The sequence below is a fragment of the Bactrocera dorsalis genome, chromosome 2, assembly GCF_023373825.1.
Source record: "Bactrocera dorsalis isolate Fly_Bdor chromosome 2, ASM2337382v1, whole genome shotgun sequence".
NCBI lineage: Eukaryota > Metazoa > Arthropoda > Insecta > Diptera > Tephritidae > Bactrocera > Bactrocera dorsalis.
Window position 1 is genome coordinate 36,434,767 of NC_064304.1, and position 22,181 is coordinate 36,456,947.

At 35.5% G+C, this 22,181-nt stretch overlaps 2 protein-coding genes across 6 annotated transcripts; both read right to left on the minus strand.

Annotated features, from left to right (window-relative positions):
• Positions 1-2,071: 2,071 nt before the first annotated feature.
• On the minus strand, positions 2,072-13,477 carry LOC105226345 (endochitinase). 2 transcript variants are annotated; one of them, XM_049447940.1, is made up of 7 exons: positions 13,205-13,477; positions 6,190-6,814; positions 6,003-6,126; positions 5,448-5,939; positions 5,100-5,258; positions 3,223-3,450; positions 2,072-2,517 (listed from the first exon to the last, which is right to left on the minus strand). In XM_049447940.1, the coding sequence occupies exons 1-7, from the start codon at positions 13,266-13,268 to the stop codon at positions 2,362-2,364; spliced, it is 1,848 nt and encodes a 615-aa protein (XP_049303897.1). In that variant the 5' UTR covers positions 13,269-13,477; the 3' UTR covers positions 2,072-2,361. The 2 variants fall into 2 exon arrangements, with proteins under 2 accessions (XP_049303897.1, XP_011203483.1); XM_011205181.4 differs by lacking the exon at positions 13,205-13,477 and adding an exon at positions 12,775-12,881 and having other exon boundaries at positions 2,076-2,517.
• A 4,622-nt stretch (positions 13,478-18,099) lies between these two features.
• LOC105226346 (protein tfg-1) lies at positions 18,100-20,172 on the minus strand. 4 transcript variants are annotated; one of them, XM_019990288.3, is made up of 7 exons: positions 19,653-20,170; positions 19,524-19,582; positions 19,055-19,455; positions 18,791-18,853; positions 18,662-18,697; positions 18,436-18,582; positions 18,100-18,374 (listed from the first exon to the last, which is right to left on the minus strand). In XM_019990288.3, the coding sequence occupies exons 1-7, from the start codon at positions 19,671-19,673 to the stop codon at positions 18,118-18,120; spliced, it is 984 nt and encodes a 327-aa protein (XP_019845847.2). In that variant the 5' UTR covers positions 19,674-20,170; the 3' UTR covers positions 18,100-18,117. The 4 variants fall into 4 exon arrangements, with proteins under 4 accessions (XP_019845847.2, XP_049304228.1, XP_049304229.1 ...); XM_049448271.1 differs by lacking the exon at positions 18,662-18,697 and having other exon boundaries at positions 19,653-20,172; XM_049448272.1 differs by lacking the exon at positions 18,791-18,853 and having other exon boundaries at positions 19,653-20,169.
• Positions 20,173-22,181: the final 2,009 nt, after the last annotated feature.

Sequence of the window (22,181 nt, forward strand, 5' to 3'; positions counted from 1 at the left end):
CAAATGGTCTTGCTATGATTTTTTTTTGTTTTCAACTGATCATCGAGTTTTAATCATTTCTGATTTGGTGATTTATAAATTTTTAATTTTGATTTTGAAAATTTAGTTTATTTGACTACCTTGAACTCTCATTGTACCTTCGACGGTTTAGGAATCGATTATGTTTCCTAATCGAATTTTAGTTGTGTTAGCGATATAAGATTAACAGAATCTATAATGTTTGAGAGCTCGTAATTATAAAATTATGTATTAAGATTTATTATAGTTTTGTATAATTTGTGACTTCTAATTCTTTAAAAATAAATTAGTTCTTTTCTTGTTAAAAATAAGGTTGTCCTTTTATATTTCCGGATTAGAGAACAAAGACAGATGTCGAAAACCGTTGATCTCTTATTTTTTTAAAAGTAGTAATTTTTTACCTAGCCAGGACTTTATGGTGGATGTCTAAGAAAACCGATGTTCTGAGTGCTCAAAAATGCAGTTGTTGTCGTGGTGAAAGTGTTCCATTTTCGGCGAGTGGTTTACCTGATGTGTTGCAAGACAAGCGGCAAACTAATGGTCGTTTACCCGTCAGAATTTTGTGGAATCCAATGTGAAAAAATTTGTTTACAGTCATATGTTCACTAAATATTGAACATATTCTGGTTCCAGTCACGCCTAAAGTTCACTCAATCTTACGGTAGGTCACATGCGCATCAATAGTTTTCGGAACAGAAACTGATTTTGGACGATCTTAACAAAACTTAGCTTTGAGTAATCTACGTCCTCGCTTGAATTCATCCATAAATCTTATCCTTGATAAAGTTTCATCGCCAAAAATGTTGTTGGGTTCAAATTGGCCATAACTTCCAATATGTGTTTTATTGGTTATGTTTGCTAATCCTAATAATACTGCTTTAATATTAAAGATTCATTGTTAATGACGATTGGACGAATATTGCAAATCTTAAAATTTCTTCCCACTCTCCGCTCAACAAGTGCAGAGAATAACTATGCACTGTATTCAACCACTAATTTTGGTTTTTAAAATTAGAAAATTTTCCACAATCACTCATAAATGTCGTTGAAAAGCGCTCATTTCGCGGGCAGCATGCGCTCAATCGCTTTGAAAAATTTGTCGTGCGGCTGTGAAATGAGTGCAACTCAATGGCAGAAATATGCATAAGTGACAAATACGTGTAAGACACGATCAACTGGCGTAAAAGAAAGAATATTTCTGCTTGCTTAAGATCTTAAGATGCCAAAAGTGAAGAAGAAGAAGAAGCGGCAACAGCAAAATTACTCGGAAAATAGTTGAAGAGAAAGTGTGCAAACATTTGGATGCTGGCTAAAGCAAATCATAAATTAAATTATTTAAATACACAAAGCTATGTGCAGATATTTGTGTATGAGTTTGCTGTGTAAGTGTTGCCAAGCGATATGTTGTATGCCACATTTTATTAAATTTCATGCCGCACATACGTCAATTGCGGTTACAGCATAATTTTTGGTAAAATTTCTGCTTATGATTGTGGTATGTATTGGCTGAGTGCTACTGAGGGTCTGCAGAAGTGTAGACTTTTCAGTGCTAGAAGTTGAGATGAAGCAATGGTGCAGAGATGTAATCTTTTGCGGCTTCAAACTGATGTCATATTATACTAAAAAATAATAATAATATTAATCGAAATTTTCTAAAAATACAGTAAGCTTTTGATTCCTAATCCCCCGCCTCTCATTTTGTTCCGGTCTACTGCCAAACGCAATTTTTTATGAAAAAATATAGTTTAATCCCTTTAGGCTGCTTACACATTTTTATCTACAGCGGCATATTATTTTTTTTTTGTTGTTCTTTATTTTTAATAATTTCTCTGTTGTAGATTATGTTCTAGTTATTTGACATTGGTAAGTGTTTGAAACAAGCAGGCACAAATCATAAGCATAAATTTAGCTAATAATTTGCAGCACCTAGACGCTGTGGCTTTGCCGCCTCTGTGCGAAACGCATGAATGAAAATCTAGTGAGAAGTGTGTAGGTTGTGGAGAATTTTGTCGCAGTTCACCTTCTGCATTGACTCACACAAAAATGAGTAAGTCGCCTTACTATATATAAATTGTAGAAGAAAATGTATTGAAAAGATGACCCTCACAGTACAAAAGCGAAAATAAAGATGTAACTTTGTTTATTTTTTATTTTTTAAATTTTTTTAATTTTTTATTGTTATAATTGTGTCAATAAAATAAAATTATCGCTAAATTATACACTCGTTCGACTTACAAAAATATCGTTTTCGCATTCTTATATACTACATTTAATTAACTTAGTACACAAATACTTTCTTTACACTTATTTTTAATGAAAAATGTTGTTATTATAAATAAAAAATTATTTCGTCTCATTGATTAGTGCCTTCTTCTTGGTTTTGGTGCAGTAATAGCGATCGCTATTCTCAATCCAATCGCAAACATTCAAAATTGTATGGAAAGCGGTGCCCTCCTTGCATTCGAATTCAACTGGTTCGCCGTGCACGCAGCGATAGTACTGTGGAAAGAATTTAAATGGTGTGGAATTAGTAAAAAAAAAGTTATAAATAAGAAAAATGTCAATTTAGGCTGCACAGCAACATGAAAGTTTATAAAATGATTTTTATCTTGATTTTGATCGCTCTGTTTGTATGACAGCTATATGCTATAGTGGTTCGATCTGACCAATGTCTTCGACAATTGTAGAGTTGCTGTGGATAATAATATGTGCCGAATCTTGTGAACTTGTCAATTAAAAAAATGCTCCAAACAAGAACTTCATATGGGCTGGTCACTTTGCCTGACAGCTATATATATGCTACAGAGGACGGATCTAAACAATGTATAGAGAGATTGTAGCGCTGTCTTGGGCAATAATCCATGTCAAATTTCGTTAAGCTGTCGTAACAAATAAAAAAGTTTTCCATACAAAGACCTGATTCTGATCACTTAAATATCGATATTTCCGACAAATGAGCAGCTTCTTGGGGGAAAACGGACGTGTGCAAAATTTCAGATCGATATCTAAAAACTGTGAGACTAGTTCACGTATATACAGACGAACATCAGTACACCGACCCAGCTTGTCACGCTGTTCATCTATACATATATATACATATTTATTTCATAGGAACTCGAAACGTTTCCGCCTGGTTCTGGTCTTTCGTAGCAAACTTAACATACCCAGTTCATTGTGTAAAAATAATTTTTTCTGATGTCTCACCTTTTGACAATCTGCATGCGGTATAAAGTCCTTATTCGTACAATCAATATCGGGCATCACATGTCCGCCGCTGGGTTCAACAATCTCCGGTTTTGGTTCTAAAACTTCCAATCCACCGGTTTCCTCGCTGCTTGATGATGTCGGTGTTTCTGTTGTGGTTGTTGTCGTGGATGTTGTGGGTCTTGGCTTGGGTCTCGGTTTGGGTTTCTTGGAGCCTTTGGATGGTTTCTGAATAAAAACATAGCAGGATAACCATATGTTAGTAATAATTTGTAGTATTTTTTGGCTGAATTGAATTCTTCAAAATAAAAGTATATATAAAATATATAAGAAAGGGTGTAATTTAAGCTGTGATTTCAATACTGTAACATGGGATTACACTAAATTGTTAAAAATCTTATAATTGCCAACATATAGTTGAACATACGGGTACTGCAAAATTTTTCATACCAGGCAGGCACTAATCGTGTTGTGAAAAAATTGAAAGAAAAAACTGTTAAAATTAATTAAGATATTTTTGCTTAACTTTTCTTTGTCTAACCAATTTATTTTCACTATTTTTATATGACTAGTCATGTGGATGCATTTATTGATTACATCAAAATAGATGCTTTTCGCTAAGCTTTACTTTTTAAGCCTCTCGGCCGGTTTAGCGATGATAACAATACAAATGTTTTCCCTGAGCTCGCCGGTGATTCGAGGTTTGCTGGCGTATAGTTTATTCTTCAAATCATACTTCAAAGGGGTGAGGTATAATGGTAAAGATCTGGTTTGCCAATTATTAACACTGCGTCCAAAGCACTAATTAAAGCTGAAACTGAGCGGGTTGCTTCGCTGTGTGTGCTCTAGTTGAAATGAGTAACTGTCAAGACATTGTTTCCGGAAAGATATAATGTGTCCATATTTATCGACTCTGTCATTTTGTTTGAAAAAATAACCTAAACGTGGTTTTGGCCGACCCAAACGGTCCATTGGCCATCAAAATCATGTGATATTATACCGTTAGACTGTGTGTGATGTCTATGCGGACAATCGCGCTTCGATTCAGGCCGTGAAGCAAAACATCAGGCGTGTCATTCGCCAGTTACCAATCGAAATGCTTGAATCAACGGATAGACTATCTGAGACGTAGCCGCGGCCAACTTTTGAAAGAGATAATCTTCTAAAATAAATACGAAAGAATGTTCTTTCGTATGATAATAAACATTCCCCATATTTATATATTTGAAGCTTCTGTGTTTTTTCTTTTAAAAGGTAGAGAACCTCAAAATGGATCACCCTTTATATGAAAGGACTATATTTTCAGGCCTCATAAAAAGCAAAAGGATTACGAACTAAAGCTTCAATAAAAATAATTCATTTTGCCTTATGGGGAATGGACATTAATATCTTCTTTAAACCCTATATGATCATTTAAAAACTAATTATACTCTGCAGCTCTTTCTTTGCTTAGCTGTCTACTTTGTGTTATTTTTATTAAGCTCTTTTTTGTGCTCACTCATCGTTCTTTTAACGCTGCGGACATTTTTAGCGCACTCGTTAATTTTGTGCCTTAATTTTCTATTTTTGCGGAAGCTAATTTCGCAAACACAAGCAAGCCAACTATAAATAGGGAATCGTATTTGGCTTGGCATGGCCCAGTGGAGCAATGCTATGCGCGCTCACCTAGCATGTACATACGTACAAACATATGAGTATCACCCTAATACATCTCTGTGCAAAATCATAGATATTAGCGTACGCAGATTCTTGAATTTAACAAACAACTCAGCAAACAATTTGGCAATTAGCTGAGATGCGAAAATCGTCTTTAATTTTGCTCGCATTGTTCTGTTGCCATACAATTATGTATAATATAATATATCGCTAAGACTCACCTTGGTTGTTGTTGTAGTTGTTTGCTCGGCCAACGGTCGTTTTGTTGTGATTGTCGTTGCTGTGGGCTTTGGCTTCGGTCGCTTCGTGGTGACATCTTGTGACACGAAACTGGCCTCGTCGGGATTCGGCGGCGTCGCTGGTGGTTTGGCCCACTCGGGCTACAAGACACAAACAAGAAACATAATAAATTACAGATGCTTGGCGTATTAATAATAAAAGAGAACGATGTGTAGATTTTGGCTCTCGTTTTCGGCAGCCAAAAATTTTGCGGCAATCAAAGAAGAACAATAAAGAATATTACCACAAAACCGTTAATTATATACAAGCGCTAAACTTGGCACACTAACCCGCTCAGTCGTTTCGCGCGTCGGCTCCGGCACCGTGTAATCGTGCATATTGTCGTAGAGAATTTGCATTAGTGCATTCTCGCGCCCACACAAACCATGGAAGTCATCCATATCAATGGCCCAGGTCATAGCGCCCGCATAGCCCTTTTGCTTGATATAGTCCATTTTGATTTGCACCGACTTTTCATCCTCGTAGCCCACCCATTGTGTGTCTTTGTAGGTGTAGGGCACCATGCCCTGTTCATCCCATTGCACGGTCCAACCCTTGGTGGCATCCTGTACCTCGGTACATATTTCATAGTAAGCGAGGAAACCACTGGCATTGGTGTAGGGTCCGGGTGCGCCACCGCCAGCCTCCTTATTGATGTATGTACCCATGTTGTAGTTCTTATTGGAGTTGCTCAGTGTGTAAGTGCGTCCATAGAAGGGCACGCCAACGACCAGCTTATTGGCGGGGCAACCCATCTCCTCCCAGAGAGCAAGACCATCGTTCTATAAAATTATAGAAAAAAAGTTTATATCCAACTTAAACAGAGTAGTTAAGGCCATACATACCACATTTAGTTTCTCATAAGCCCACTGATCGTGCTTGCGCTTATAGAGCGGACTGTGTACATCAGCAAAGCCGGCCCAGTTGCCGCGTAGATCGTAAGTCATGGCGTGTATGGCATCCAGTAATCTGTTAAAAAATACTTTTAATAAGTGGAATGGACGGCTGGACCTGCAGACATTCGCTACTCACTCGCACAGCTCGGGCACATGATAGCCTTCCTGCAATCTGAACTTCGCCACCGGCACCGCCATTGTTATTTCCCAACCGCGTCCTTCACGATCGAAAGCACGTCGTAACTCTTGCACAAAGTACAAGAATTTGTCCTTGTCGCCAAAAGTGCCACCACGATCGGTAGCACCGGGGTACTCCCAATCCAAATCGAAGCCATCGAAGTCATATTCCTTCATGAACTGCACAACGCTGCGTATGAAACTGAGTCGTCGTTCACGTACCGCAACCATCTGTGAATATTTAGAGCCACCCTCTGCCCAGCCGCCGACAGCCACCTGTAGCTTTAGGTTGGGATGCTTTTGTCGTAGTTGTGTGAATTTGCGGAAACCATCTTGTTCCACGTCCAGCTCGGGATCGATAACCAAGATGTCCCAACTCTTGTCGTTCAAACCAATGAATGAGTAGACCAAATGTGTGCACAAATCGGCGGGCACATCTTCGAGTCCATAACGTCCCACACCGGGGCGATATACGGCCCAGTTACTGAAGTAGCAGACAATACGTGCGGGCTGCTCATTGGCAATTGTACTTGTAAGCGCCGCAGTTAGCGTTAAGCTAAGTAGTAATAGCTTTAAAGGAATGTCTAAAAATGAGAGAGAAGTTATTGAATATTATTAATATTATTTAGTTTTCTTAAAGATATTTTACATAATTGAATATAGCAATTTTAGGCTTAAATCAATATGTCAAAGGTGGTGCTTTGGCTTTACGAATCCGTAATGAAGCTAATAATGCCGGAATATACCATTCTTCTGATGAAAGGCGCTTGGAAATGCTGCACTTGCTAAGAAGCTTGAACGTGTCCAATGAATGACTCTCATCGGCATCTCCGATGCATTGCGGACTAAGGTGGTCTCTGCCGACTGTTGCATTACTGCGTGGAGCGTTCTGAAACCCACGAAAGCTGAGCTTATGAATGGGTTCGAAGAAGAATACGCCGAAAATGTATCCTTCTTCAACTGAATTTCTGAAAACTTGGATCACTGCGTCACAGAGGCATTTTTTCCGCTCATATAACGACACGGGCACAGCGAACTTTTTCACGGATGGATTTAGCACCACTGTAGCGTTATTAGTCAGAAGCAACTGCTATCATGGTGGTGGTAGAGGTACTGCTACGAAGTGCAGCCACCTTAAGAGATGTGAACATTCACTCCAACATGCGAGCGGTATACCAGCGGTTAACTCAGTAACTGTGCGCTCATAGCTGGTCAAAGAGTGGCTGCCCTTACTAGAAGTAGCAACAAGCTAATTACATCAGAATCGTTTAGGTATCTGCAAAGCCGATGAACTAGCTAGTGTGTGTACCCTTGCTTCACTTACATCGGAATAGGACCGAAGACTAGCGATCTAGCACTGAACTAATGGACCACCCACGCTTTCAGCAGGCGCTGGTCCATGAATCTGTAAGATATGGTCTGCTATAGGGGAGTTTTAGGTACAACAACGCACCGGCTCTTAACTGGCTAAGTGTGATCCCTGTTAGGATCGAACATATGTATAACCAAACCTAATCTAATGCTCTTATTCTTGTTCTCTAGAGGTTCTTATTGCTTTTATGGCTAATGTGTACTTTCAATAAAGAATAAAGGTGCTGTGCTGTAAGTGCTAGGTATTAATTTTCAAATATATCAGATTTACTTTTAATCATGGATTGTCAATAGCGCGAGTCAAAACCTCAATAATGTTGCTCATACTGATATTAATTATGGATTAGTAATATACGTAGCTGCTAAACAATTTAAGGCTACCGAAACTGCCTCAGACCAAAATACAAGTGTTATGTAATCAACATGTGATAACATAAACAATATTTTAATTACTTAAAAACAAATAATTTATTTACTAATCGCAACAAAGCTTCGCCTGTACCATACATCCCCAATTAGATGTAATCATATATCAAGAATTTGGGTAGTTGCCTTCGCATGTAAGACTATCGGTGAAGAATAAATTAGAAGCTCTAACGCCACAGCTGCGGCCCTCAATTAAAATTCTACAAACAAACTGAATTTCAAGTACAAAAACGCTTCCTTTTTGCGCGTTTTTTGCTACACATTTCACAATCAATTACAGCAGAGCAATAAAATAAATAATAAAAACTGAATTAAATATGTGCGAAGGCAAAGCACTTAGATATACCGGCATGTGTGTGTGCGTGCACCGGTTCAGGCGCTACAACAATTAACGCATAATTATTGTAATTGTAAGTATCACCTAACAATTGCCAATAACAAGAGCAAACACGTTGCACAAAGAGGCATGCAATGTAAATGTCTACAGCACAATAAATTTGTAGGGATCTTAGGCGCACATTTTATTACCGTGACGCGTTGACTTTGACGTTGCCAAAATTAAAGAAAATCGCCAACTGCTGTGCATATAAAATAATCGCAAAGCAAAAACAAAAAGAAAAATTAAGGAAGCACTAAGTTCGGGTGAAACCGATCATTTTATACTTTCGCCAAGTGCATATTAAGAAACCTCACAGATTGACCAATTTGTAAGGTATGAAGTCAAACTGATATTTGAAAATGCGAATATCAGATATATGGTCACTATAGCGAGTATTGCTTTGATTACATCCATTTTAGGCAAGATAATATATTATTGTTAGAGAGAGTCTTTTCTGAATTTCATTAAGATTTCTTACATATTGGCCAATAGATGCGGCATAAAGTAATCGGAAATTTGAAAATATGAATACAAGGTATATGTGTGCTAAGGGGACCCGGTTTTAATTATTTTTGGCACAAGTGCATGCTGTCATCACAGAAATATTCTCCCCAAATTTGAAAACTTGATTTCACATATTAACCGATATATTTGGTAAAAAATCAGCCATATGCATTGGAGTCCACATATTTGGCCTCTAGGCCCTTGAAAATTTAAAGCCCGATTTTTGGGCATTACTTGTGCAAAGTTTTACTCTTCGCTGATGTTTGAGTTGCATAGAGTAAAGTGATAAAACCAGATGGATTCCAGAAATTTGTCATATAGAAAATAGGCGTGGCTGTCATCTTATTTCGTCCATTTTCACTGTATAGGAATATTTGTGTAACCTCACACACCAAATTTGGTTTAGACCGGTCAAGTAGTTCCTGAGTATAGGTTTCACCTTAAAGTGGTTGGTGCCACACTACAACTACTTCAATAAAGCTCTTCCCTACCATCTTGGTTGTTAAATTTAATGATTGTGCCTCATTTATTTATGTGGAGAGTGGACTAGTCATTTTTCTTTCCAGCCATTCCACTTTCCCAGAGTATAAACTTAAGCTAAAAAGACTTCTTATCGGCAAGTTTGAGTGATTTTTCTTTGACGGTGTGGAAGTTATGTTCTTTAAACCATTTAGGGGGTGGAGCCACGTTTACTTTCAAATAATTTTCAGCTCATAAATATATTTGTTTTCAGATCCACTAGACCCCATAAGTTGATTATGTTGGATTATTTCTCGAGATATTTTTTTTTTATAAATAAATGGAAATCTTTATATTATAGAACTGTGTCCCCTAGGTCAATCATAGGAATCATTTATCTTTCTGGGTACTAAAAGTTATCAAACGAATTCAGTTGACATAGCTAAAGCGGATACTTATTATACGTATATACAGTTTCTTCGTATATTTTTGTTTTAGTATCTTTTAAATTGTGATTTTGTAGTAAATTGGTTACTGACCTAAAAGTACTTTATGTATAGTATTTGCGGTTAATATCGTGTTGTGGGCGTGGTTATAAGCCGATTTCTAACATTTGCAGTATCAGCTACCTCAACGCAGCGAATATTAACGTTTTTGTTCAAGGTTTTCGATAACATCGATAGGTCCTCTTCTCTTCTTGAAATATCTCGTACAACTCGATCATATCAAATTGTTATAAACAACAGTTAGCTGAACAAGACTATTATACTCTTTCCGCAACATGGTGCGAGAGTATGAAAAATCAAATTGATCATAAAAGAATGTTAGCGACGCGTTTTTGATAGACATCTACGTATGTTTGTATTTATGTGTGAGTGCGAGCCTTAGCCGTACCAGCATATACACACACACACCAACACAAGCTGTTGCTTTCCTTTCTTTCAACATGCGTTGCAGACGTTGACTGAATTTTAAAATTAATCATTTTGTTATCAACCGTCAGCAACGCGCCTCGTACACACACACACACATGCACACATAAACACACTTATTCAAATTGTTTTCCCGTCTCAGCGCGGTATTACTTAATAAATATGCAATGCGGCGTGTCAATAGTTTGTTGACGTTCTCATATTTTACTTTATAGCCAATTATACGTCGTTGGCCTCTTTTATCGGCACTTCACACACTAAGCGTATTCATGTGTGCGCTTCTATATAGTACATATGTGAGTGTGATCATCAATTCATTATAGGCGCGTACTTTTTTGGCAACATTAAGGTTATATGGGGGTTCATAATTCATATCGGGAACACCCGCGTTCAATAAACAACAAATAACACCCAACCACACTTGCGGTTACAAGAAATTGCAACAACACACCTGCGTAAGACAAATGCATTTTCCATTTGTGTCATGACATTCATTCGAGTTGTTTAAAAATATTTTCTTTTAAAATTGGCGCGAGCCATGCCGAGTTCGTTCACCGGCGGGTGTTTGATACGTCAACGGAGTTTTCCATTTTTACAAAGTGACGAAACATTAATTACGTTAGTGAGGATGATTTTGAAATTATTTTATTTTATTTGATATAGTTGCTATTATAACTAAATAATATATATGTATGTACATATATATGTATATATACATATATGTAAATAGAAAAGTAGATCTTGAGTTCATAAGTGAGGTTGATAAGTGAAATTTTAACTGAAAATTAATTGCTGGAATTTAACTTAAATGGTTTCTATATATGTCCTCTAACGAGTTGGGTTTTGATTTTTTAATAAAAAGGTTTTGGATTAGAAACTATTAATCTAGTTCCTAGTATCTCATTGAATAAAAATTTAATTAAAAACTAATAAATTTTGTATAACAATTTTAGAATATTATTAAAAATCGCAAAAAAAATTAAATTTTAAATTTCAATTTAATTTTTAAATTAAAAATTATTTCATTTAAATTTAAAATTAAAAATTAATTTAAATTAAAATTAATAAAAAATTTAATTTAATTTAAAAAATTAATAAATTAAATTACAAAAAGTAACAATCTCAAAATAATTAAGTTTTAATTAAATTAATAAATTTTTTCAATTTTATTAATTAATTTTTTAAATTAAATTAAATGTTTTATTAATTTTAATTTAAATTAAAAAATGTAAAAGATTAATTAATTTAATTAAAAATTAAATAAAATTTTTCCGATTAATTTTTAATTAAAATTAAAATTAAAATTAATAATATATTTAATTGAATTTAAAAAATTAATTAATAAAATTAATTAATTATCAAAAAATAAAACGCCAAAACTTTTGGATTAAATTTTAATTATTAATTAATATTAATTTCTTTTTTGATCCCAAAAACTTGGTTCAAAACTAAAAAAAAATAATATTAAAAATTAAATTTTAAATCTTGGATTAAAATCAGGATTAAAAATTATTTTGGTTCAAAGTACTAATCTTAATGAAATTTTACACCACTCTTCGAGCTAAAATTTACCAGTTCTCTAAACAATGGTCTTTTGTACACTTACAACTATTTAACAACACAAAAACGTCTAGCATTTTCACCAAAATTTGCATTTAAGTACAAATGTCTGCCAAAAATACAATTTTCACTTTTTTGTTTTCCTTCCATCGTCTAATAAGGGGTTTATGGTCTTAATTGAAACAACTGCTTTTTTCTTTTAATTCGGTTGATCTTGTAAGAACTTCTACTGTCTACGCGTTGGCATCTTTTTATCGAGGACCTGCCGGAAATGACGAAGTAATGGACGTGTTTTGACTATTTTCCTTTGAACTTTTCACAAAATCTTTGTAAATATTGTATATACATATATTTCGAAAAATAAATAGGTTGAATAAATTATTTCAGTTTTTATAAAAAAAACCAAAATTGAAAAATGGGTCGTTCTTTGCTCGAGGTATATCATGATAATTAAGAAAAATAAATTAGTTCTTTCGTTTTAAAAACTATGGCATAAGAAAGAGCAGGTTTCAATGTCTGACTTTCAGTTCTGCCATTTGTATAATTTTGATAGAAACTTTTCAATTACGAACTACTTCAATTATTGCTTCAAAGCATCCTTTGATAGCAAAGTCATATAAAGTCTTTATGAGCCATATAACAACCGCTTGTTAGTCTAAATTCTTCGAAAACTCTTACAAAATATAATTATCACAAATTTCACATAAGTTTTTTAAAATTAAAGAGTTACAGTTATTCACAAAAATATTCCTAAACATTTCAACACAACAATACACTGCAAAAAAGCACACACATACACATTATTTCCCCAAATTATTTTTAATTTTTTTTTAATTTCCATTAAAAAATAACTATGCAACACTTCAAACTTTTATCTTATAATATCTAGTAAAAATTTCCCCAGCGCTCTTACCCATGCTGTGCGCGCGAGTCTTTGACGTCGAATGACAGTAGCTGCGCGCATGCGTTACGTTTTTATTTGCGCCTTGCCGCCCAAAAGCGTCACATACAACTGACGAGCATGCCATTGAGTTCTCACCCGCGCACGATAAGCAGCAGTGACAATAACAGCAACAAAAAGAAATTGTAGTAATTTTAAGCCAAACGCCCGATGGCGCGCTAATGTTATGCAGCGCGCTGCTACATTTCCGACTACGTTGAAGCAACATACGCAGGTATGCATGTAAAAATCAACAGCTTGCGTGCCTAAATACGCACAAGCGCGTATATACTCACCTACATACATACAAACGTGTGGAAGAATGAAAGCAGGCTTTGTCACCGAACCGCAGCAGCTCTTACGCCACCACAAAGCTATCCCCTGTGATGTTGTGTGTATACACCTTTTCCTTTGAATTTCTTCGCAACTTTCTTGCGTTCTGCTGGTTGCGCGCTTTTTGCTACCATCGCACAAGAATACAGCGCAGCGTTTGCCTAAAGCCCATCTCTTGAATGTTGCTGCAAGCGGCCGCCGCTTATCTTATCGCTAGCGAGAATGTGCGCGCATATTTTATTGGCTTGTTTTGCTTGTTATTTCTCCGGCAACTTTCTTCGTCTTTTGTTATTCAAAAAATCTAGAATTACAATTGCGAACTCGTTCTGCTCGAAATCCAGATCAGGTATCTTTGTATGACCAAAGCATCGCTTGAAAGCAAACCAGCCTCCAGCGTGCGCGCCGCCCGTCGCTCCGGACTGTGAGGCCTGCATTTCCACCTTGTCTTTTGACACTTTTTTCCCGTTGCTACTTAGTCATGCAGCGAGTTCTTGCTGTCATTTGTTATCTTATTGCGGTTTTCTGAAACAGCCTGGAAGCAGGTAGGTTTCCGTTTCATTCTGGAATGATAAGTGTCATTCAGATTGAATAACAACCGGAGATTGCATTGCATTCCGGGTCGAATGGTCAGTAAGGCTTCGCAGTAGGCTCTTGTATCGGTAGTTCATTGCTCTTCGTTGACTTAGTGGGCAGGTGCTCCAGCATACTCTCTTGCACATAACGGCAGTTATTTGTGGTAATTGGGTTAATGTGAAAGTTGATATTTATGCGCGCATTTATTGGTGTTCAGTTAGATGTTAAATTTTATATTCACAGACCGTGAGGCTGTTTGGAAGGTGATGCTTTATTAAAAAAGAATAAGTGAAAAAAATCTGATGCTGCTTCAAACCCCAACATAAATTTGAAGAACTTTGATCAGTAGCGATTCCATGATATAAAACTTGGACTTCGGCCAGCTCATAAGGAAGTACCTAATGCCTCGTGATAGCATCCTTTGTAAGCTAAGCACGAAGTTTAATTCCATCCATAAACATCAATAAGCAATAATCTTTAATTGAGGCATATTATTATAATGTATAATATTATAATATTTTCAAGAGATCAGACTATTAGCAATTATCAGTTCAGTTGAATGTTTTGCAATGTTTGTAAGTTTACTATTCTATCCGCGGTATGAGCACTACTGGAAGATATTTTCGTGGACAATATGATCTGTACCTTAAACTTATTTTCATATATTTTTCAAGATGATTTTCAGGTATTCGCCGCATCAGAAGAAACGTAAATCCAAGTTTCATTTTCCTGTAAAATAATGGCTCTGCATGGATCTTGAAAGGATTTTTTATTTCCCAGAAGTTTTGTCAGATTATGTGATTAGTTCGACAATATGTATTTTGAAAGACTATTTTCAATATAAAAGGTCGCATTTCGAGTTATTGTTTCGCGTTAGAGAGATGGCAAGAGAGCTCGACATCTCTCGCGAGTCCGTTCGAATGGGTTTGGTGGATATTGTGAGTATGAAGCATGTTCTTGCTCAATTTATCCGTATAAAGCTGAATTTTTTTTTTAAAAAGAGTACCGTAAACAGGTCTCTTTGGACATTCTTGGTCATACGAATTCCGTTCCCATATTTACGGAAAGATTTATAAATGCTGATGAGACATGGATTTAAGAGTTTGACATGTAAACATGTCCACGATAATCGGAATGGAGGAGAAAAAGGAGCCGAAATAAAACGACGCTAAAGTCGTTCAAAAATCAAAGTGGTGCTCATTACACCGGTCAACAAAAAAATAATTTTTTTTGGGTTTCTGTTCTCATGCTTGAATTCTGATTATAGACATTGAAAAACACTTAAATATTAATATTTAGTTCTTTAAGTTTGCTTTGGGCTGATCTACATCGATAAGTATATTATAATTTATTTCATAAATCAAAGATGGCAGCACTTTGATTAACCCGAAAGTAAACAGTATTATCATTTGTAAGAGGCACAGTAGTGAATGTTAACCTGTTTATTATAGCTGTAACAACAATATTAGTGTATTACTCAGTTAAAAAAAGGCATCAAGTTAGTGTAAAAATGATGTTGATTCATTCTGATACATAAAATATTCGCTTTTAGACAGTGATTTCTTGTTACTTTACATTTATATATTATTGTTAATCACATATCTTGAATAAAAACGACTCTTCTATCTGAAAAAGTTTTCTAAGTATAATCTATAGTGAAATTGTAGAAAAAATATAAAAATCAGTCCTTTCTGCTTAAAAATCGAAAAATTGCTCTAATTTCTACGAAAGCAAACTTTAACCGGAAAAAAAATTGTTACCTTATTTTTGTCATAGGAAAAACTAAAATTTAACATGTAGATGTCAGATCCAAAAATTGTGTTGCCCGGTGTTATCTTTCTCGATATTCGTGGTTTGCGTCATGAAGTTTTTCCGGAGAGACAGACGGTCAATAAGGAGCTCTATTTAACCGTATTGATCGAAAACGGCCTGAATTCTGGAGGATCAATTCATGGTTCTTGCACGATGATTATGCTCCATCGCATCAAGCCACGATTGGGGTCAAATTTAAAGCTGAAAACGCAATAAATACCATCGATCAACCACCGTATTCAACAGATTTGAGCTGAGTTTTTCTGGTTCCCCAAACTAAAATTGTCGCTTCTTGGAATCCATTGAATTAGTCAGGCGATTGAAGAGATAAAACAAAATTCGCTGAAGGAGCTGATCACAAAAGGGCTTATGAAAAATGTTTCGAGGAAGACGACAATATAATATTGATGGATAAATATATATATTGTGTTTTATTTACAATTTCCGGGTACATGTTTGTTACAACTTATACAGACAGAGAGAGAATGTAAAATTGACCCTAGTCATCATGTTGATCATATTTATATATAAAAAGTACGTGTCAAGTGGTTTGTCCGCGATGGAATCCTAAACTACTGAATCGATTTATGTAATATTTAGCACACTGTGTCCAATTCGAACCAACTTAGAAGATAGGATAGTAAAAACAATTCATAAATAAAGAATATAGTGAAAGGTCTATTAAATGGGCGCCGTATTAAGCGGACATCTCCATTAACCATTGCAGATTGTTGATGTTTATTAAGTACAATCTATTAACTAGACAGAAATACTGCTAACCAGACATTGAGAAAGCAGTCTTAAATTCGTTATTTTTTCCAATGAAATTTATTTGTATGAAAAAGTTCAAAATTAAATCTCATGTACAATCCCTTGAATTCTTATACTGACAAAAACGTTTTCGCTTTAATTCGTAAATAAAATTTTCACTGTATACCACAGCAACGCGTGGCCGGATACCCTAGTTTATATATATATTTTATTGAGTATCTGACGTTTCCTTTGGGGTCTTACAAACTCCGTGGCAAACTTAATACACCCTGTTCAGGGTATAATTAATTCCGTATGCAACGCATATATATGTAAGTAGTATTTTTATTTTATTATCACTTAAGTTTGCTATATAAAATGTCATTTGATATTTCTGCATGTACACTATAAAAAACCGATAAGAAGACAAGTAGTATCAATCAACTGAATTCCATTGATAAATATTTCGAAACACTTAACTTTCTCCAACTTGAATAGAACAGCAGAAATTAATTTAGAAATTGCGTTTTTACATTGAAAACAAACTTATGCTTCAGGACGAGTTAGAAATATTTATTAACTTCAAAGATCATACAAAAAGTTAAAAGAAATTGTAACAGAGGCTGTTACCAACGAAAACATCAAAAAAATCTCCAAAATAATTTCGAAAGCCCTTAAATTGAAGTTGTTTGAGAATGCTGAGACACTAAGAAATCAGAGGAATGCATTGGATATATTGTGAATGAATATTTTTGTACGCGAAAGTTCTGGGAAACGTGGGTGCCGCGCTGAAAATCCAACAAAAACAATAACGAATTGCTAATTCTGACGACTCAAACTCTTTGATCGTGTTAAAACCAAATTTTTGTGTCGATATGTGACAATAGATGGAACATGGCGCCCTCATTTCATACCGGGACCGCAAATGATGCACCGACCCCATAGCGTGGAAATACGCAAAAGTCGACTGGCAAGGTTATCGCATCAGTATTTTGAGATGCACTGTGGTATAATATGCATCGACTATCTTCAAAAAGGTAAAACCATTAATAATGACTATTACACTGCGTTATTGAAGCCTTTGAAGGGCAAAATCTGGAAGGAGGTGCTGTTTTATCAAGATAACGCACCGATTTCACGATTAGGATTTCAAAAAATTCATGAATTGAACTTCGAATAGCTTTTGCATTCACCATATTCTCCAGATCTAACCCGCAGTGACTACTTATTTCCAATTCTTGGATCTCAAAAGATTGCTCGCTGGCAAGACAATTAAAAACAATAAGGAGGTAATCGCAGAAACTGAGGCTTATGGCAAATAGTTATATCATTAAAATTATATTGAAAAATGTTTTGAACGTTATAATCGTTGTATCGCTCACGAAGATAATTATATTGAATAATCAAATGAAATGTAAAAAAAAAATTATGTTGGCCTTCGAACGTTTCAGCCCACCTGTTACGACCGCTTGTTATTATATCTATATCTGATTATGCCAGTCTATTTGATTTATACCAGTTGCTTGTTCGATTGCCTGCTCCCAAATTTTTAGGCGAAATTAATACAGTCTTTAATTATTTAGTGGTACAATGCATTAGCTTAGTAAGCGATTTACATTAAAAAATAAATTGGAAATAATGCTAGAGAATTGTGGAATTTCAAAAGGATATTAATCAAATATTGGGCTGATGATTATTAAAATGATATTAATATAAAAATTATTAACTGAAATATCTTCTAATTCTTAATATTTGAAAAAACAAAATTCGAGCAAATTCGCTGCCAAAGTCTTTAGTTTTAGTAAAAATTTGTTTCCATGATTATGGGATAATTTTATTTAATTTTACTTAATTGCCAAATCTCACATCAATGTCGTAAAATGGTTCGGCAGTCGTTGTGGTTGTTGTAGTCGAAGTGGTTGGGGCCACTGTCACCAAAACCGGCGCCGGTGTAGTGCTTGGAACTGGAGCGATCACCGGCTGAGTAGGTGCTGAAGGCGGTGGTGTTTCCTCTGGTTGAGGAATTGCTGGCGAAGTTTCTTGTGAAGGCCATGGTTCAACAGACGGAACTGGAGGTGTGGGACTATTGTCAAAATCTGGTGGTCCTGCGAATATTTAAAATTTATGTCAGTAATTATATTATTTTATGAAAAAAAAACTGCTCACCTTCATAATCACGATCGGGTGGGCCAAAATCACCTGGAGGACCATAATGACCTGGAGGGCCAAAACGGTCTGGAGGTGGAGGTCTATAATGGCCTGGAGGTCCATGTCCAGGTGGTCCATGACCGGGTGGTCCGTGACCTGGAGGTCCTATAAATACAAACGAGTATGAATGTATGCTAAAATAAAACTGTTCTGCGCTATGCAACAGTCGCGTGTATAAAATTACCATAATGTGGAGGGTGTCTATTAAAGCCAGGTGGCGCTGGCGGTAAAAAATAAAATATATTTAGTAAATAATATTTACAGTATAAAATCTTTAATATGTTATTTAAAAAAAATATATTGCGCGCCATACCTCCATAAGGTGGACCAAACGGATTGCCTCCGTGGAACCCTGGTGGTGGATGGTTATGAAAACCTGACGAATATTCATTCGAATTATAATCATAATAATCTAGCGGTGCTAGCGATGCTGATGACACCGGTGGCTGTGGTGGCATTGAAGCATATTCGTAATCATGAGGGGGTGGATGATGATGATGATGATGTTCGCGGTGGTGGTGGTGTTGATGAGTGTTTTGTGTTAAGTACGAATTAGATGACTGCTCAGTATAAGCACCTGATATGGGGGTTGATGGAGGCGGTGGACCGTTACGTTGATGTTCATGACGCACAACAGTGCCGGTGGATGCTTGATGTTGATGAGATACTACAACAGCAGTGGTCTGTGTGGGGTGATATTGTTGTTGTGGCTGAACAATCGGTGGCGGTGGACCGTCACGTTGATGTACATGATTAACCACCGTTGCCGGTGGCTGCACGGCATTATTATAAGGCACATAAGCGTAACTGTTAAATGCGGGACTGTTATTTGAGCCGAAGATGTTTCGACCACCACAACCGTTAAAGCCACAATTACCACCGAAATGTTGTGGTGTGCGTTTGCTGCGGGCCGGCGCTGCTACGTAGACGGCATCGGCATGCGAGTCTTCGGCGACAAGGTCAACATCTGAAAAGGTGCTAGAAGGTACACCAAAAGGACGTGTTAAAAACATGACAATATTTCAACAACAATAACAACAACTTACGCATCTTCTATCAATGGCTTTGCATGCGCTTGCCACACAGCTAGAGCGGTCAACACGAACTTAAAATGAAAAAAAAAAATTGTAAATCAAGTTCGTCGCTTAAGTCTTTTGTTTCAAAACATCACTCACGCAGCCTAAGCGCCAGCTCATCGTGCGCGCTGTTAATATTTACACTTAGTTTCACTGAAAATAGTCTGCTGCTTGAAGCGTATTGATTTAAGTCAGCTATCTTTTCGCACGTCTTCACTTAAGCGCCACTGAACATCAACTAAATGAGACGAGACGAGACGCGTCGCGAGAGCAATGCATCTCCGGGTTGTCAGCGTCAACTTTTTTTTTGCCTAAATCAGAAGCATTAAACTTTGGTGAGCAATTGTCCGCTTGAAATGTTGTCCAGTAATGCGATATTAAGTGTGTGCGTGTGTATGTGTAGTGAGATTACACACGTGTATTTATTTTGAATTTAGTACGCCACTTTGATTAAACTGGAAATTGACAGTGACCCTCCGTGCTTCTGTATAGAAATTCGAGTTTCGGGTTTGACTTTTGAATTTTCGTCTGCTGCTGATTACCTGTTTGTCACAAGTGTATGTATTTCCCCGCATTTAGCGCACTAATCAATACGCTTGCTTTGTTTTTTTTTTTAAATTTTTTTTTGTTAATTGGTTTTTTGTTTCGGTTTTGTTTTTGTGTTTCTTTTTTATTGTTTTTTTTATTTTTTTTATTTTTTTGTTATTTTTTTTTTATTATTTTTCTTTTTGTTTTGTTTGCTTTGTTTCGCTTAGCTTCTGTCTTCCATATGAGAGACTCTTCGGCTGCTTATTAATTTATTTCATACAGAAAAGGTTACAAATGTTTAGTAGCCAAAATACAATCCAACAACTATTTCCTAAAAACAACAAACCATAAAATGTTTACTATATATTTGTATGTTTATATACGTGCATGCATATACATATGCATTTGTGTGTGTTTATTATATTCCGACAGCAATCGGATCATATGTTAATAGTCAATAAGTGGCTGCCATTGCTTTGTTGACTTTAACAATTCATTGTTTGCCGTTTTTGTTGCCGATATAATGACGTCACGACGTGTGGATGAGTTAATCTCAAGTAAGTTGAAATTAATTCTCTTTCGAATTCTGGCAATGACTAGCATTAACTTTAAAACTCAGCATTTCTCTTGATGATCAGATAGTTCGCACATAATAAAATAAAAAAAAATGTGTGTAAATTTAGTTTTTGAACAAAAGGTTTAGTTTCTTAGTAAAAATAGTAATAAAAATAGTATGTGATTGCCTTTGTTGCACTTTATTTAATTTATTTTTAATTCAAAATATATTTTTTTTTTTTGCTAAATTTTTTTTTTCTTTGGATATTCAAAAAAAATTTATATTATAAGAAGCAAATCGATTATGTTGAATGAGGTTTGAATTCAGATCGTAAATGCAAATCTCTGCCCAAGCAGCACATAAAATATAATACCAAATACTTATATAAGGGGTTAGGCTCCAAAATAGACGCTGTACCTTGAAATAGAGGCATAACTACGAGAATATTTTTGACAAAATATTTTTGAACTCATTATGTGAGTTATATATAATGTGTATATACATATGTATGCTAAATGTTAGATGGATCCTTTTCTCATATTTTAATTACCCTTCTGAGCTTTCAATGATTTTTATACGAAGTATTTTTACATACATTATGATATATTGGTTGTAAAATATATCGATCACAAGCTTCTTGGACTAATGTTGAGTGATTTCAAGTACAAATATGTTGTTATCAGATATGTTAAAGAGTGAAATAAAATTAATAAGTATCCTTCGTAAAGAATTTTAGAAAGTTTTCACAATTGATACATCACTTCATCCAGGTTATCACTACCCTCGAGAGTAGTTAGTTTGAAACTGATTGTACTGCTGAATCAATACAGCGTCTACTGAACAAATTTTGTTTTAAAAGAAACTATATAAATCTCTAACTACATTTTGAAAAAATGTTGTGTTGGGCACAGGCAATCTTCAACCACGATTGGAGCAATGTAATACTTTACAAATGAGTCAACTTTAATAGTGTTTAATCCCTTGAGACGTGGTTAGCTAAGAAAATCACTAACATTTATCCAAAGGAATGTAAAGCAACTAAAACGGTTGCTTCTCTGGACATGGGGTTTTGCGCTTCTTCACAGAAATTCTGAATGCCGTTGGAATTATAAAATTATCTGAAAAAGGTTTACTGAAGGCAGTTGAAATGCTTAACGGAAAAAATAACCATGACTGGATACTGCAATAAGACAATAATCCGAAACATGGAAGCAGATTCTGAACTCAACTGACAATAAACCCATATTATTACCATTAATGCCAACAAAAGACTTCATTCACATATGGAAACGCATCATGTGGAATATGCGGAAATTTTTGATGCAAATTTCCACTAAAGATGTCAGTCTATAATAAATAACACGGGAGATTGGCTTAAGCTTTTTATAAAAGTCAGATGTAACTTAACAATGTATTTTTATATAAATACAATGTTTAACCAATAAACGTTACCCCACTTTGAAAACGAAAATGTTATTTTTCTGAACGAATTTTAGATTAAATTTTCCACGAAGTTAGATTTGCCAGGCCTTGAGCTTGCTGAC